This window comes from Bombus bifarius, unplaced genomic scaffold (assembly GCF_011952205.1).
Source record: "Bombus bifarius isolate JDL3187 unplaced genomic scaffold, Bbif_JDL3187 scf7180000009243, whole genome shotgun sequence".
In the NCBI taxonomy this organism is placed as follows: Eukaryota; Metazoa; Arthropoda; class Insecta; order Hymenoptera; family Apidae; genus Bombus; species Bombus bifarius.
In genome coordinates this window covers 726,875-743,958 of record NW_022884989.1, presented here as the reverse complement: position 1 = coordinate 743,958, position 17,084 = coordinate 726,875, and the positions used below count along the sequence as shown (strand labels likewise).

General features: G+C 34.2%; 3 protein-coding genes and 1 long non-coding RNA gene across 5 annotated transcripts in view; 1 reads left to right on the top strand and 3 right to left on the bottom strand.

Annotated features, from left to right (window-relative positions):
* Positions 1–39: 39 nt before the first annotated feature.
* On the bottom strand, positions 40–4,924 carry LOC117214855 (UDP-glucuronosyltransferase 2B7-like). Its single transcript, XM_033461232.1, has 5 exons — positions 4,381–4,924; positions 2,233–2,600; positions 1,664–1,883; positions 1,356–1,575; positions 40–809 (listed from the first exon to the last, which is right to left on the bottom strand). The coding sequence occupies exons 1-5, from the start codon at positions 4,859–4,861 to the stop codon at positions 521–523; spliced, it is 1,578 nt and encodes a 525-aa protein (XP_033317123.1). The 5' UTR covers positions 4,862–4,924; the 3' UTR covers positions 40–520.
* A 1,428-nt stretch (positions 4,925–6,352) lies between these two features.
* LOC117214857 (UDP-glucuronosyltransferase 2B17-like) lies at positions 6,353–11,263 on the bottom strand. The gene is made up of 5 exons (XM_033461234.1): positions 10,755–11,263; positions 8,776–9,143; positions 8,200–8,419; positions 7,892–8,111; positions 6,353–7,475 (listed from the first exon to the last, which is right to left on the bottom strand). Exons 1-5 carry the CDS (start codon positions 11,233–11,235, stop codon positions 7,187–7,189), a joined length of 1,578 nt encoding a protein of 525 aa, XP_033317125.1. The 5' UTR covers positions 11,236–11,263; the 3' UTR covers positions 6,353–7,186.
* Positions 10,589–17,084, top strand: part of LOC117214861 — a 28,905-nt gene continuing 22,409 nt past the window's right edge. Inside the window, exon 1 of one of the 2 annotated variants that reach the window (XR_004488952.1) lies at positions 10,589–10,715. This is a non-coding gene — a long non-coding RNA (uncharacterized LOC117214861). The remainder of the gene's footprint in view (positions 10,716–17,084) is intronic. The other variant, XR_004488954.1, reaches the window with a different exon arrangement.
* On the bottom strand, positions 12,700–16,347 carry LOC117214856 (UDP-glucuronosyltransferase 2B33-like). The gene is made up of 5 exons (XM_033461233.1): positions 15,852–16,347; positions 14,920–15,287; positions 14,346–14,565; positions 14,037–14,256; positions 12,700–13,622 (listed from the first exon to the last, which is right to left on the bottom strand). The coding sequence occupies exons 1-5, from the start codon at positions 16,330–16,332 to the stop codon at positions 13,334–13,336; spliced, it is 1,578 nt and encodes a 525-aa protein (XP_033317124.1). The 5' UTR covers positions 16,333–16,347; the 3' UTR covers positions 12,700–13,333.

Genomic DNA, 17,084 nt, shown 5'->3' with positions numbered 1-17,084 from the left:
CATTGCTTCTGATTGGACAAACGAAGGTTGGTGGACTAGGAAGGGGCTTAGCCGCCCTCGATTGAAAGTTGCTAGTGGGAAGCATCGTACGTGAGAAAAACTAACTTTTCCGTGTCAAGCTGTAGTATACAATAATCTACAGAAAATGATTTTGAAACAAAGATATTTGTTCGGTCTGAAGGACCTTAGCTAGCAAATTACTGGGATTATGATGATGGGTCCTTAAGACTATTGAGGGTACGCACTAAGAATGACCGGACATCTAGCTCCCGTCTGGCCCGCGGTATATGGCCTTGTTTAGGTAGAGTGTCGCCCGACGTAACAATATTTGAAAGTCTTTTCGAGCCAGAATCGTTAGTCTTGTGACCAGAGTAACTCGGAAATTACAAAACGCGAGATGATCATTTCCATAACGAAACTAGATAAAATTCATTTGTTGAAATGAGATGTTGAACAATTGCGTCACGTGGACTGAATTGTACTATAAGTACCTCTCTTCAATTAATTGCGTCATAAATACTTAGCTTATCTTTTGCTTTTCAGTTGATTTGATTTTCTTATGAATGTAGACGAGAATCTTGGCAATTAAATAAAAGGTAGCAGAAGCAATCAAGAAAATTACGATCGTTAAGAACACTACAATATCCATATCGCAACGTTGATACCAAGGCTGAAAAGCTAGACTACCGCGAAGATGAGGGGCGCCTTTCGTTCGTATCACGTACTCTGTCCACCAAGCGAGATTCTCTACCGGATCGTACGGTGTATCCTGAATGACATTTCGGATGTAATGTATCCTTTCTTTGTACCTGAAAGCAAGCATAATAAATTCAACCAAAAATCACATCACATAGTACATTATCATCGACCAATATCATAGAAAGATTTACTAGAATAATCTAGTAGCTAAAAGAATTTCAAAATTTCATTCCACTAATTCTTTTCCAATTTTGAATACTTTTCAACATGAAAATGACTTGATTGTTCTCCTTTCTGTATTCGGATAAATCTGCAATTTCGACTAACTTATAGTAATAATACTTTAGAACACAGAAAACGTTATTTCAAAAATTCTTATCAGTCGGAACGGCAGTTGAGTAACGCATAAATACCATGCAGAAATAATTATCATTAAAGTGGTTACGAAAATCGATGTAATAAGTTAGGCATACAGTATTTCTGTGTATATTTACATTTCAATAGAAGACAAATAAATTTTTCCCGTAGGACCCGCATGCCTCGTGTGATCAAAAAACCCAATACTCTGAAGCTCGACCATTATAATTGCAGACTTGGTACTTTTAGTGTTAAACAAAAATAGCACAATTATAGAAAAAAAGTCGGATTATACTTACTTTTTGTTAGTTATAAGCTCTGTAATAGCATTTTCAAGTTCATCTCTCTTAAGGGTTGTAATTTCCAAATATTTTCCCATGCCCAGAGCTTCCATTCTGGCTACTTGATAATCTTGATCGGCGAAAATCGCGAAACCAAGAACTGGTACCCCGTAGTAGACGGTCTCTTCGCTGCTCTGCAGGCCTCCTTGATAAATGAACAGCTTAATGTTCGGATGAGCTGTGGATTAATATGATTCGTTAGACCTTTTATCATCGACGAATAGTATCTACGATGTATATATATTTCATACAGAATAAAATCATACCGAGAATAGTTTGTTGTGGGAACCATTTTCCAATGTAAACATTATCAGGGTTCCCGGGAAAGTTCTCCTCGAATTTCCAGACAACTCTGTAAGGCAACTTGGCGAACACATCGCAGAACACCCGTCGGATCTCCAGTGGTAAACTTGCACTTCTTGCGTTACTACCAAGACTAAAGTAGATGAACCCATTTGTAGCGCCATCCAGAAATGCTTGTAAGTCCTATGACAAAAAAAAAACATCCTCATCGAAAGACACGTGTGTGTAAAAATTGCGTTACGTTAAAGGTATTAACGAAAAAGAAATTAGTGATATTATTATTTAGGACCTTTGTAATGCTTATTTAGCAAAATTTATAACTTAATTAACAGTTAAAAATCATCGATGATTGTAGAAGAGGTGGAACCTCATATGCAATTTACCCAAGTTATCGTTCAGTCTCAAACTACAATTTTGCCTTCCTATACCTTATGATTCTACTACACATACAAGTGATAAAATTATGTTTGTACCAGATAAAGCCGTATTTAATAAATAAATGAATCATTGTACGTCATTGTATAAACCTCACCTTATGCAGGGGAGTCAGCTTCTTTTCTATGTGGGATGATGTATACGTGATTATGTTTGGAAGTTTCGGCCGAGCCGCTATCATAACATCGGCCTGATTGATGAAAAGCAAGCTAACGTTCTTCAATACGTCTAGCATTGGTGGTAGAGACCCAAAATATTTCTCGGCCAGTTTCTGTTGGTCAGGAATGAGCACATGGTAGTAGTGGTAAATGTTATACCACATGTTGACGAAATTGCGCAGTCTCTTCAAGAACGGTAGATTCGTACCCGTGTTGTCTTCCATTTCCCACGTGTACTCGTGAGAAGGGAGGACCAATCCACCAAGAGCGTGTTCGTTAAAGGTAATCAACCCTACTGAACTTAACCCTACGGTCATGCAAAAGGTAACGATGGTTGATCTTAATCTATGCTTATCTAATGCTTAATCTAATGCTTATCTAAACATTTCCATAATGATTAATTTAAAAATTAATAAAGAGATGTTTATATTAAGTGGGATAATTTTAATTTTTTTAACTATGTATAGAATATATGATTTGTTTGATTTTTAATTGAAACAGAATCACGTGTTAGAATATAGGAGATATATAAATAAAGAAATTATGCTATCCAAACTGTTACGGATCTGATTGATTTATTGCACGCTAATTTATTTGCTGCAAAAAATAAATAATTCGCTAATAATAATATAGCTTCCCTATTTGGATGTCTTTTATTTCTTGCATGTAGTTTCATTTTCGTTAAAACTAAGTTGTATCATATATTTAGAAGCACTAAAACTGACGTAATTGAAATAGATTCCTTTTCACCATTAAATTTTGAGTTCATAATTAAAGAAATTTTTGGGTAAGGGCTAATACGGTTAACAAGTTCGTATGAGATTTTCCATAAACATGAAGCGTGCACGGTGGAAGGCCGTCGCCATCGTGACAACACAACGTCTGAATTGCATTAAATAGCCATCAATATGTCCACCTCATTTACATGTATTCTTATCGAAATGCATCCAGTCAAGCACTTAACGACAGGAACACAACATCGATATTCCTCCTTATCACCTTGAGAATAACTAAAATGACTTATGTACGTATCTAATTATTTCAATTCTCCAAATTATTAATTCAAGTGGTTTCATTTTTTGCAATTAGCTCAATTGATTTAATTTTATACATTTATTTGTTTTATATATAATTATAAATATTCTATATGAAATTTTATGGTCCTGCACTTACGTTAAACATTCTGTCAGTTTTTCTGTGGGTGTTATCGCTTTTATAAATTTTATATTTCCTTTCCGTATAACATTTTCTATTTTTCTAAATAGTATCTAACATGGGGTCGTTGATATTGGAACGTATTGATGATATTACCATTCGTTCCTAATTAACTCTTTATACATATAGTTAATGAAATTCACTTTCGTCCTTTCTTCATTTCAAGCTTCTATATACCCAATACTTTCTCCTCCTTTTTCTATCAACTTCCTACTCATCGAGTAGGTCGCAATACTACTGTAGCCATTTCTTTTCTAGTAAATTTCGGTTCTTTTGTAAAATGAGTTACAGTTGCGAATAGATTGATGGAGTCTCGGTGTCTCTCTGGCGTTCAGCTCTCAGATGGACAACGCTTAATATTGCGGACGTGTGTTCGAGGTTTTAAATGTTTAGAGGTGTTTTTTCAACGTGTTCTATTACCAGTTCATCATGCCCCTGATAGAAAATCTATGTGCGTATATGCCAAGTCTGATTGAAATGGTACGTTGCATGCAGTAACGCCAGTAATCATTCGAATGATACTCGTTTTTTACTGTACTTTATTTCTATTATACTCTTAATGCACGATTTTTTATTAAAGTTATTACCATGTAACCAAAACCAGTTCAGTCTCAATAAAGAATGTTCTAGGTAGAACTTGCATGGTTTCGGAAACATGATTCGACGTGATTAATTCATTTGCACTAGCATGCGTAGGAAACATATGAAGTTCGTTTGGTGCTATTTTTACATATGTCGATTCTTCTGAATATACTACGTCGCAAGATATTGGATTGTACATGCTACGTGCTTCATCCTATATATTCCTGATTTTCAAATCGAAATAAAAGTAACAAAGCTAATAAATATAAATATAATTGTTAAAGTTATACCTATTATAGGAACATTGAATCGATGTGCGAAAGCGTAAGTGGCGGGCGCGTAGAGGACTTCCGTCAAATAGACATCGAACGTTGCGTTGCTTTCAGGAGCATACAGCTTCCGCAGTTCTGTAGAATTGAGCACCGTTTCCGCAAACACTTTGGTCACAGGCAACAGTTTTTGTTCCACAATATCCAGCCAACGTTTTCCCTCAAATCGCATTTTAACAAAGTCTAAACTCCTTATGATTTCGTAAGATTGGCTAATATCGATTTGCGTAAAATTCGGTGATTTGATATTTGGTATAGGATCCGACGTGGCTAGCACAACTTCGTGACCCCGTTTGTGTAGTTCCAGCCATAATCGTCTGAACGGTATTTGATGACTGTAGGATGGTGAGGGAACGATAGCTAGAATCTTGTAACATCCCGACTGCTTTGCGATGTACAAGACGCACAGAACGAATAACAGACTAGGCAGGTGGTGCTTCATATTCCTGGTGTCGAGACGAATTGAAGCAGGTCGCGGTTGTGGGTCTACTAAAAAGTTGGTCTCCAAGTTATCGTCATTTTGCATAATCTATGTAATGATGATACGATATCGGTATATGTTGTGATTTTAAAATAGTATCCATTATCCCTGAATTATCGTCTCATATCGCTAGTACTTTTAAATATTGCTACGTGTAATGGCAATATATGTTTGGAGGACAAATATGTTGTTTTGGCGTCCATATCTTAATATATCATATCAAGGACATCATACAGATCTTAAGAGAGATTGTCTGTTTACAGATTTGTATATTATATTTGTATAGTATATTATATACTGTACGATATATTTATCAATATTTCTTATCTCAAACAATTTCATGCATGGTTCACCATTTGTAAAATTTGTGTTTTTATATAATGATGAAACGCAGAAGTCAAGGAATTTGTAAAGTATCGTTTATAATGGATAATATGAATTGTATATATGACTATTTCCAAAAGTAATAGTAAGAAATGTAAGCATTTTGCTGCCTATAACCTCCGCCATTTCTTGCTCACTTTTCGTATAAGAACTAGAACATGGTTCAGAAGCATGAGAAAGAATGATAAATATCATGATAAAAAATATTTGTATAAGATACAAACGTAGTGAGATAAAATATCAATTGCAGGTATGGATTCTGTATCACAATGTCATGTAATACAACTGTGCGCTACTATGTTGCAATCATATAACACACTCGTATTCTAGTATTTAATACCATTTTGTCGATCAAGTGGAAATGACAGAAATCATTTGTTACATAAGAGGATCAAATCAGCAAATAATAAACATCATGAGAAAGTTTATTGGAAATACACAGTTGTAATCCATTATCAGTTTACGCTATTAGATTGACGACGCAGACTATTGTTATAGTGTTGTTATAAATCCAAATGCAAAACTTCGTATGCAACAGGCTTTAATGCACGTTCTCTTTTATGATAAACGCTCATAACCGAACATAACGGATCACTTCTCTTTCTGAGAATATTTCTATTCATATTAATTTTAATACGCAAAAATTAGATATGAACAATATTTTAAGTAATGATTGGAATTTTGCTTCTATATTTTTTATAACGATACTTTATCAATGTTTTATGAATAGAATATGAAAATATCATGTGAATATAAATCGTGCGAAGCTTTGCTAAGTACTTGTAACAATACTACGAAATTCTTTTCAGGTACATATCTTTTTTATTATAGGAGAAATTGTTCGATATGCCAGGCTAGAGAGATATAACATCAAAGATTATTTGCCATCTGAACGGTGGCTGACAAGTATTTGCCAGTAAAAAAAAGTGCTTGACAAAGATCATTTTTCACTAAATGAAAAGTCTGATAAGCATAATTCTAATGTTAAGTAGACTGATTATTTGGTAGGAAGTAAAGGGCTACTATAATAATTAGTTCGTAGGGTAAATTATGGCAAGAATCACTTGCTGGTATAAAAATTATGATATTTATTAGTGTTTGTAAAGATTATTGTCTTCCTAAATAGATGTACTTTAATTATTATTCTATTTATCTTTGGCTTTATTTTTCTACATTTTTCTACATAATTTTGTACCAGTTAGAAAGTATTTACTTCGAATAACTACATGACACCTTCGATTTTTTAAAATTACAATATCAATCATCGTCAACATTTTGCTTCGCTTAACGGAGCAGGATGAGGAGATTTTATCGGCTAAATTGCGACATATTCGCGAATAATAAGAACTATTTGATCATATGATCAACATATTGCCAGCAATACTGATTGATCCCTTTATAACCTAATATATGGAAACCTAATATGTGGTTTAAAGTATTTCGTTTTCGTTCCTGATAACAAAATACGCGTTACAGTTAAAAACAATAAATTAGGAAACAAACGATATAACTTCAGGAACGCAACAGACGTATGTATACATATATCTATACATATCAATACTTTACTTCGATATACCTATGTGTTCAATGTAGTTTCTCCTAATCGATAATAACAATTTAGAATAAACTTGACGATTCCTCAAAAAATCTCAATTATGAGATCAACAATGTATAAATGAGATTTTAATGTTAATCAAATCTTTCTTATATTTGAAAGTTTTTCCGTGCCAGAATCGTTAGTCTTGTGACCAGAATAACTAGCCAATTATAAAACGCAGGATGATCATTTCTTTAACGAAACCAGATAAAATTCATTCGTTGAAATGAGATGATAAACGCTTGCGTCACTTGGAATGAATTGTTCTATAAGTACTTCTCTTCAATCAATTGCGTCATAAATGCTTAGCTTATCTTTTGCTTTTCAGTTGATTTGATATTCTTATGAATGTAGACGAGAATCTTGGCAATTAAATGAAAGGTAGTAGAAGCGATCAAGAAAATTACGATCGTTAAAAACACTACAATATCCATATCGCAACGTTGATACCAAGGCTGAAAAGCTAGACTACTGCGAAGATGAGGGGCGCCTTTCGTTCGTATCACGTACTCTGTCCACCAAGCGAGATTCTCTACCGGGTCGTACGGTGTATCCTGAACGACATTTCGGATGTAAAGTATCCTTTCTTTGTACCTGAAAACAAGCATAATAAGTTCAGCCGATAATCACAATAGTACATTATCATCGACCAATATCATTGAAAGATTTATTAGAAAATCTAGTAGCTAAAAGAATTTCAAAATTTCAGTCTATTAATTCTTTTTCCATTTTGAATACTTTTCAACATGAAAATAACTTGATTGCTTTCCTTGCGTTATTCGAATGATTCTACAGTCTCGATTAACTTACGGAAATAATACTTTAGAACACAGGAAACTTTATTCCAAAAATTCTGATTAATTGGGATTCAAACAAATTTTTCCAAAAGGATCGTGTGATTACAAAAACGAATACTCTGAAACTCGTCCGTCACTTTTAAAGATTAGGCAGTTCTAGTGTCGAACTCTCAAAAATAGCACAATTATAACAGAAAGTCAGTTTATACTTACTTTTTGTTAGTTATAAGCTCTGTAATAGCATTTTCAAGTTCATCTTTCTTAAGGGTTGTAATTTCCAAATATTTTCCAATGCCCAGAGCTTCCATTCTGGCTACTTGATAATCTTGATCGGCCAAAATCGCGAAACCAAGAACTGGTACTCCGTAGTGGACGGTCTCCTCGCTGCTCTGCAGGCCTCCTTGATAAATGAACAGCTTAATGTTCGGATGAGCTGTGGGTTAATATGATTCGTTAGATCATTTTTCATCGGGGAATAGTATCTGCGATGTATAAATACTTTATTGAGAATAAGATCATACCGAGAATGCTTTGTTGTGGTAACCATTTTCCGATGTAAACATTATCAGGTTTCCCGGGAAAATCCTCCTCGAATTTCCAGACGACTCTATACGGTAACTTGGCGAACACATCGCAGAACATGCGTCGGATCTCCAGTGGTAAACTTGCACTTTTTGCGTTACTACCAAGACTGAAGTAGATGAATCCATTTGTGGCGCCATCCAGAAATGCTTGTAAGTCCTATGACAAAATAGAACATCCTGATGAAAGATACATGTGTGTAAGAGAGCTCATTATGCATAAAAAATAATAACTAAGGGGAAGTTGGTTCTGTTACTATTCATGAGTTTTGTGGTGCCGGTTTAGAAAAATTTATGAGTTAATTTACAAGTAAAAAACTTCAACAATAGTAAAAAAAATAGAGTCATCTAATGCATCTTATCCAATTCGTCATATCGTTTCATACTACAGTTTAGCTGTTACCCTTCTGTACTATTTATAATTTTACTAAGCATACGAGTAATAAAATTGTATTTGTGCTAGATAAATCCTTATTTAATATGCACATAAATTTTATGTTATTGTATAAACCCTACCTTAGGCAGAGCTTTCGGAATTTTTTCTATGTGGGAAGCCGTAAACGTGATCATGTTCGCAAGTTTCGGTCGAGCCGGTGTCATAACGTCTGCCTGATTGATGAAAAGCATGCTAACGTTCTTCAATAAGTCCAGCAATGGTGGCAGAGGCCCAAAATATTTCTCGGCCAATTTCTGATGGTATGGAACCATCTCATGATAGATGTAGTAGATGGTACGCCACATGGTGACGAAATTGCACAGTCTCTTGAAGAACGATAGATTCGTACCCGTGTTTTCTTCCATTTCCCACGTGTACTCGTGAGAAGGTAGGATCAATCCACCAAGAGCGTGTTCGTTAAAGCCAGCCAATCCTAATGAACTTATCCCTACGGTCATGCAATATGTAATGGGGGTTAATTTTAATCTATTAATCAAATCACTTCTTATCTAAATGTTTCTATAATTATTATCTAATAACACTTAGAATATATGATATGTTTGATTTTTAATAGAAATGGATCCAGGTATTAAAATATGGATCTATAAATAAAGAAATTATGCTTCTGAAACTGTTACAAATCTGATTGATTTATTGCACGCTAATTTATTAGCCGGGAAAAATAAATAATTCACTAACAATATTATAGTTTGTCTATTTAGATATCTTTTATCTTTGCATGTAGTTCCATTTTTGTTAAAACCAAATTGAATCATACATTTACAAGCACTAAAACTGACGTAATTGAAATAGATTTCTTTCCATCATTAAATTTTGAGTTCACGATTGCAGAAATTTTTGGATGGGGGATGACACGGTTAACAAGTTAAAATGAGATTTTCTATAAACATAAAACGTGTACGGTGGAAGGCCGTTGCCTACGTGACAGCGCAACATCTGAATTGCATTAAATAGCCACCGATATGTCCACCTCACTTACATGTAATCTTATCGAAATGTGTTACTTACATAGTCTAATTATTTCAAATTTTCAAACTGTTAATTTAAGTAGTTTCAATTTTTACAGTTAGTTCAGTTGATTTAATTTTATACATTTAATTGTTTTATATATAATTATAAATATTGTATATAAAATTTTACGGTCTTGCATTTACGTTAAGGAGTCTGTCAGTATTTCTATGGATGTTATTGCTGCTATAATTTTTGTATTCGATAACATTCTCTATTTTTTTAAATAATATCTGATATGGGAGCGTTGACATTGAAAAATATTGATGGTATTACCATTCGTTCCTAATTAACTGTTTATACATATATTTAATGACATTCATGTTGGTTGTTTCTTAGCTTCAAGCTTCTATGTACCTAGTACATTCTCTTCCTGTTTTTTCTATTACCTTCCTCCTTATCGAATAGGTAACAATGCTATTACAGCCATACGTTTAATAGTAAATTTCGATACTTCTGCAAAATGAGTGATAGTTTCGAATATTTGGATGCTATTTCGGTGCCGCTTAGGCATTGCGTTGTTCGGTGGACGACGCTTTATATTGTCGCTTATTGACGCGAACATGTGTTTCAATTTTAACGACCATTTAGAGGTATGTTTCGTCAATAGATTATATTGCAAGTTCCTGACACTCTCATAGAAGATCTGGTGTGCGTGTGCGTGTGCGTGTATATGCCAAGTGCAATTGAGAGAGTAGGTTACATAAAGGAACGTTCTATTATACTGTTAATGCATGATTCTTTATTAAAACTACTACTATATAACTAGAACCAGTTGAATTTCAATAAAAAATATCTCAGATAGAACTAGGATGGTTTCTGCAGCATGATCTGACAAAATTGGTTCTTTTTAGGAGCATGCAAAGAAGACATATAAAGGTCATTCAAAGACCATTTTACACATGTCGGAACATTCTGCGTCGAAAAGTATTAAGAGGTACGTTCCACGTGCTTCACACTATATATTCGTGATTTTCAAAACGAAATAAAGGTAGAAAAACCAATACATACTTATATATTAAAGACGTACCTATTATTGGAACATTGAATCGATGTGCGAAAGCGTAAATGGATGGCAGAAATATGACCTCCGTCAGTAAGACGTCGAACGTTGCGTTGTTTTCTGGAGCATATAGCTTCCGCAGTTCTGTAGAATTGAGCACAGTATCTGCAAAAACTTCGCTCATAGGCAACATTTCTTCTTCGACAAAATAGGTCCAGCGTTTTCCCTCAAACCGCATTTGAACAAAATCTAAGCTCTTTATGATTCCGTAAGAATGGCTAATATCGATTTGCGTAAAATTCGGTGATTTGATATTTGGTATAGGGTCCGACGTGGCTAGCACAACTTCGTGACCTCGTTTGTGTAGTTCCAGCCATAATCGTCGGTACGGTATTTGATGACTGTAGGATGGTGTCGGAACGATGGCTAGAATCTTGTAACATTCCGACTGCTTCGCGATGCCCAAGACGCACAGAACGAACAACAGACTACAAAGGTGGTGCTTCATATTCCTCGTATCAAGATAAACTGAAGCTGATCCCGCTTACGGGTCTATTAAAAGGGACATCTCCAAGCTATCGTCATATTACGCAATTTATCATTGATGATACGATATCGGTATGTACTGCAATTTTAAAATAGTATCCGCCGTTATCTCTAAATTACCGTCGAATACCGCTAGTACTATTAACCATTGATATATGTAAGTGCAATGTACGTGTGCGCGATGGATATATTGTTTTGGCGTCTACGTTCTAATATATCATATCAAACATATCATATAGACCTTTTATTAAATTACAGATTTGTATTAATATTTGTTTAGTATATTATATATTATACGACATATTTGTCACAATTTCATATGTTACACAATTTAATGCATTGTGTTTGTACAAATCGATAGAACACAGTAATTCGAGGATTTGTAAAAAATTGTTTACAATCCGTAATGCGGATATATACATGACTATTTTTGACAGTAATCGTGAAAAATATAAGCTTCTTGCTGCCTGTAGCCTCCACCATTATTTGTTTGCTTTTCCTATAGAAAATACAATACGGATTAGAAACATCAAAAAGTGTGATAAATATTACGATAAAAAGAACCCTTGTACGAATGTAATAGCGAGATAGAAAATCAATTGTAAGGATAGAATCTCTATCTCCATGTCATGTAATATAACATTGCATAACCATGTTGCAATCATACAACTCGCTATCATATTTAGTACACAATACTATTTCATCGATCAAATGGCAACGGCAGAAATCACTTATTAACATAAAACGACCAAATCAGCAAATAATAAACATCACGAAAAAGATTATTAGAAATATACAGTTGTATTCTATTACCGATTTGCAGTATTAAAATGTTAACGCAGACTACTGTTATAGTGTTGTCATAAATCCAAATGCAAAGCTTCGTATGCAACAGGCTTTAATGCACGTTCACTTTTACCATAAACGCTCATAACAGAACATAACGGATCTCTTCCATTTCTGAGGATATTTCTGTCCATATTAATTTTAATACGCAAAAATTAAATATGAACAATATTTTAATTAATGATTGGAATTTTGCTACTATATTTTTTATAACGATACTTTATCAATGTTTTATGAATAGAACATGAAGATATCATGTGAATATAAATCGTTCGAAGGTTTGCTAAGTACTTGTAACAATACTACGAAATTCTTTTCGGGTACATATTTTTTGTTATTATAGGAGAAATTGTTCGAAATGCCAGGCTAGAGAGATATAACATCAAAGATTATTTGCCATCTGAACGGCAGCTGACAAGTATTTGCCAGTAAAAATAAGTGCTTGACAAAGATCATTTTTCACTAAATGAAAACTCTGATAAGCATAATTTTAAGGTTAAGTAGACTGATTATTTGGTAGGAAGTAAAGGGCTACTATAATAATTAGCTCGTAGGGTAAATTATGGCAAGAATCACTTGCTGGTATAAAAATTATGATATTTATTAGTGTTTGTAAAGATTATTGTCTTCCTAAATAGATGTACTTTAATTATTATTCTATTCATCTTTGGCTTTACGACTTTTTCTACATAATTTTGTATCAATTAAAAAGGATTTACTTCGAATAATTACATGACGCCATCGATTTTTTAAAATTACAATATCAATCATCGTCAACATTTTGCTTCGCTTAACGGAGCAGGATGAGGAGATTTTATCGGCTAAATTGCGACATATTCGCGAATAACAAGTACTATTTGATCATATGATCAACATATTGCCAGCAATACTGATTGATCCCTTATAATATATGGTTTAAAGTATTTAGTTTTCGTTCTTGATAACAAAACACGCGTTACAGTTAAAAACAATAAATTAGGATACAAACGATATAACTTCAGGAACGCAACAGACGTATGTATACATATATCTATACATATCAAAATCGTTAGTCTTGTGACCAGAATAAGTCGCCAATTATAAAACGCAGGATGATCATTTCTTTAACGAAACTAGATAAAATTCATTCGTTGAAATGAGATGCTAAACGCTTGCGTCACTTGGACTGAATTGTGCTATAAGTACTTCTCTTCAATCAATTGCGTCATAAATACTTAGCTTATCTTTTGCTTTTTAGTCGATTTGATTTTTTTATGAATGTTGCCAACAATCTTGAAAATTAAATAAAACGTAATTGAAGCGATCAAGAAAATTGTGATCGTTAAGAACACTACAATGTCCATATCGCAACGTTGATACCAAGGCTGAAAAGCTAGACTACTGTGAAGATGAGGGGCGCCTTTCGTTCGTATCACGTACTCTGTCCACCAAGCGAGATTCTCTACCGGATCGTACGGTGTATCCTGAACGACATTTCGGATGTAATGTATCCTTTCTTTGTATCTGAAAGCAAGCGTAATAAATTCAACCAAAAATCACATCACATAGTACATCGAACAATGTCATTGAAAGATTTATTAGAAAATCTAGTAGCTAAAAGAATTTCAAAATTTCAGTCTATTAATTCTTTTTCCATTTTGAATACTTTTCAACATGAAAATAACTTGATTGCTTTCCTTTCGTTATTCGAATGATTCTACAGTCTCGATTAACTTACAGAAATAATACTTTAGAACACAGGAAACTGTATTCCAAAAATTCTGATTAATTGGGATTCAAACAAATTTTTCCAAAAGGATCGTGTTATTACAAAAACGAATACTCTGAAACTCGTCCGTCATTTTCATAGATTAGGTAGTTCTGGCGCCGAACTCTCAAAAATAGCACAATTATAACAGGAAGTCTGTTTATACTTACTTTTTGTTAGTTATAAGCTCTGTAATAGCATTTTCAAGTTCATCTTTCTTAAGGGTTGTAATTTCCAAATATTTTCCAATGCCCAGAGCTTCCATTCTGGCTACTTGATAATCTTGATCGGCCAAAATCGCGAAACCAAGAACTGGTACTCCGTAGTGGACGGTCTCCTCGCTGCTCTGCAGGCCTCCTTGATAAATGAACAGCTTAATGTTCGGATGAGCTGTGGATTAATATGATTCGTTAGATCATTTTTCATCGAGGAATAGTATCTGGAATAGTATAAATACTTTATTGAGAATAAGATCATACCGAGAATGGTTTGTTGTGGTAGCCATTTTCCGATGTAAACATTATCAGGTTTCCCGGGAAAATCCTCCTCGAATTTCCAGACGACTCTATACGGTAGCTTGGCGAACACATCGCAGAACATGCGTCGGATCTCCAGTGGTAAACTTGCACTTCTTGCGTTACTACCAAGACTGAAGTAGATGAACCCATTTGTGGCGCCATCCAGAAATGCTTGTAAGTCCTGTGACAAAATAGAACATCCTGATGAATGACACATGGCTGTAAGAGAGTTGATTATACATAAAAAATAATAACTAAGGGGAAGTTGGTTCTGTTACTATTCATGAGTTTTGTAATGCCGGTTTAGAAAAATTTATGAGTTAATTTACAAGTAAAAAACTTCAACAATAGTAAAAAAACTAGAGCCACCTAATGCATCTTACCCAATTCATCATATCGTTACATACAGTTTAGTTGTTGCCCTTCCTATACGATTTATAATTTTACTAAACATACGAGTAATAAAATTGTATTTGTGCTAGATAAATCCTTATTCAATATACACATAAATTTTATGCTATTGTATAACCCCTACCTTAGGCAGAGCTTTCGGAATTTTTTCTATGTGGGAGGATGTAAACGTGATTACGTTCGCTAGTTTCGGTCGTGCCGGTGCCATAACGTCGGCCTGATTGATGAAAAGCATGCTAACGTTCTTCAATACGTCTAACATTGGTGGCAGAGGCCCAAAATATTTTTCTGCCAATTTCTGTTGCTGAGGAAAGATCTCGTGGTAAACGTAATATAAGCTACGCCACATGTTGACGAAATTGTACAGTCTCTTCAAGAACGGTAGATTCGTTCCTGTGTTGTCTTCCATTTCCCACGTGTACTCGTGAGAAGGGAGAACCACTCCACCAAGAGCGTGTTCGTTAACGGCAAGTATCCCTAATGAACTTAACCCTACGGTCATGCAAAACGTAATTAGAGGTGATCTTAATCTATTAATCTAAAAGAAACTAACAATAAAAGTAACCTTAAATATAGTTTCTTTTGAGATACTAAATATTCCAACAAATAGTTTACTTTGGTAATATGCAAATGTATATTCATATTTTTGCATCTCCAAATTTATAATAAATGCGTAGACGTTCGCGATCTAATCACGATATGATAATGAGTTCAATTATAATGATTTTGAAAAGTGGAAAGTGTATTCGGTAACTATATTTTTGAGAATGCTGAATGTTTAGTTCTAGAATACGATATGTCTTTTTTAATTTATAATGTTATTTTCTAAATGAATCACATTCGAAATGCTTTTTCATTTAATTACTTCAAATGTCAGAAGACATATAAAGGTCGTTTGGAGGACCTTTTACACATGTTGATTCTTCGGAACATTCTACGTCAAAAAAGCATTAGGTTGCACGTGCCACGTGCTTCACACTATATATATTCGTAATTTACATAACGAAATAAAGGTAACGAAACTAATAAATACAAAAATGATTGTTAAAGGCGTACCTATTATAGGAACATTGAATCGATGTGCGAAAGCGTAAGTGGCGGGCGCGAAGAGGAATTCCGTCAAATAGACATCGAACGTTGCGTTGCTGTCTGCAGCATACAGCTTCCGCAATTCTGTAGAATTGAGCACCGTTTCCGCAAAAACCTCGACTATAGGCAACATTTCTTCTTCCACAATATGCAACCAGCGTTTTCCCTCAAATCGCATTTGAACAAAATCTAAACTCCTTATGGATCCGTAAGATTGGCTAATATCGATTTGCGTAAAATTCGGTGATTTGATATTTGGTATAGGATCCGCCGTGACTAGCACAACTTCGTGACCTCGTTTGTGTAGTTCCAGCCATAATCGTCGGTACGGTATTTGATGACTGTAAGATGGTGTCGGAACGATGGCTAGAATCTTGTAACATTCCGATTGCTCCGCGATGTACAAGACGCACACAACGAACAACAGACTACAGAGGTGGTGCTTCATATTCCTTGTGTCAAGACAAACTGAAGCAAGTCCTGGTTGTAGGTCTACTAAAAGGGACGCCTCCAGGTTATCGTCATTTTACATAATCTATGTAATAATGATAGGATATCGGTATACATTATAATTTTAAAATGGTACCCGTCATCGCTGAATTACAGTCTCATATCGCTAGTACAGTTAACTATTATTATGAGTAATGACAACATATGTTTGCGGAGTGGATTTGTTGTTTTGACATCTATATCTTACTGCATATGCATATCATATAAATCTTAGCAGTGATTATTAAATTGCGGGCTTTTATGCTCTATCCATTTGGTATATTATATATTGTACGATATATTTATCGATATTTCATATATTAAAAAATTAATGCATGGTTCATCATTTGTAAAATTTGTGTTTGTACAAATCGATAGAAGACAGAATTCAAGGATTTGTAAAAAATTGTTTGCAATCGATAATAGTGATATACACATGGCTATTTCCAAAAGTAATCGTAAAAGATGTAAACATTTTGCTGCCTTTAGTGACCCCCATCCCTTTTCCTATAAAAAGTAGAATACAATTTAAAAGCATGAAAAAGTATGTAAATATCGTGATAAAAAACACTTCATCGATCAAGTGAAAATGACAGAAATCACTTGTTACATAAAAAGATCAAATCAGCAAATAATAAACGTCACGAGAAAGTTTATTAAAAATATACAGTTGCTTCCTATGATCAGTTTACGGTATTAAAATGATGACAC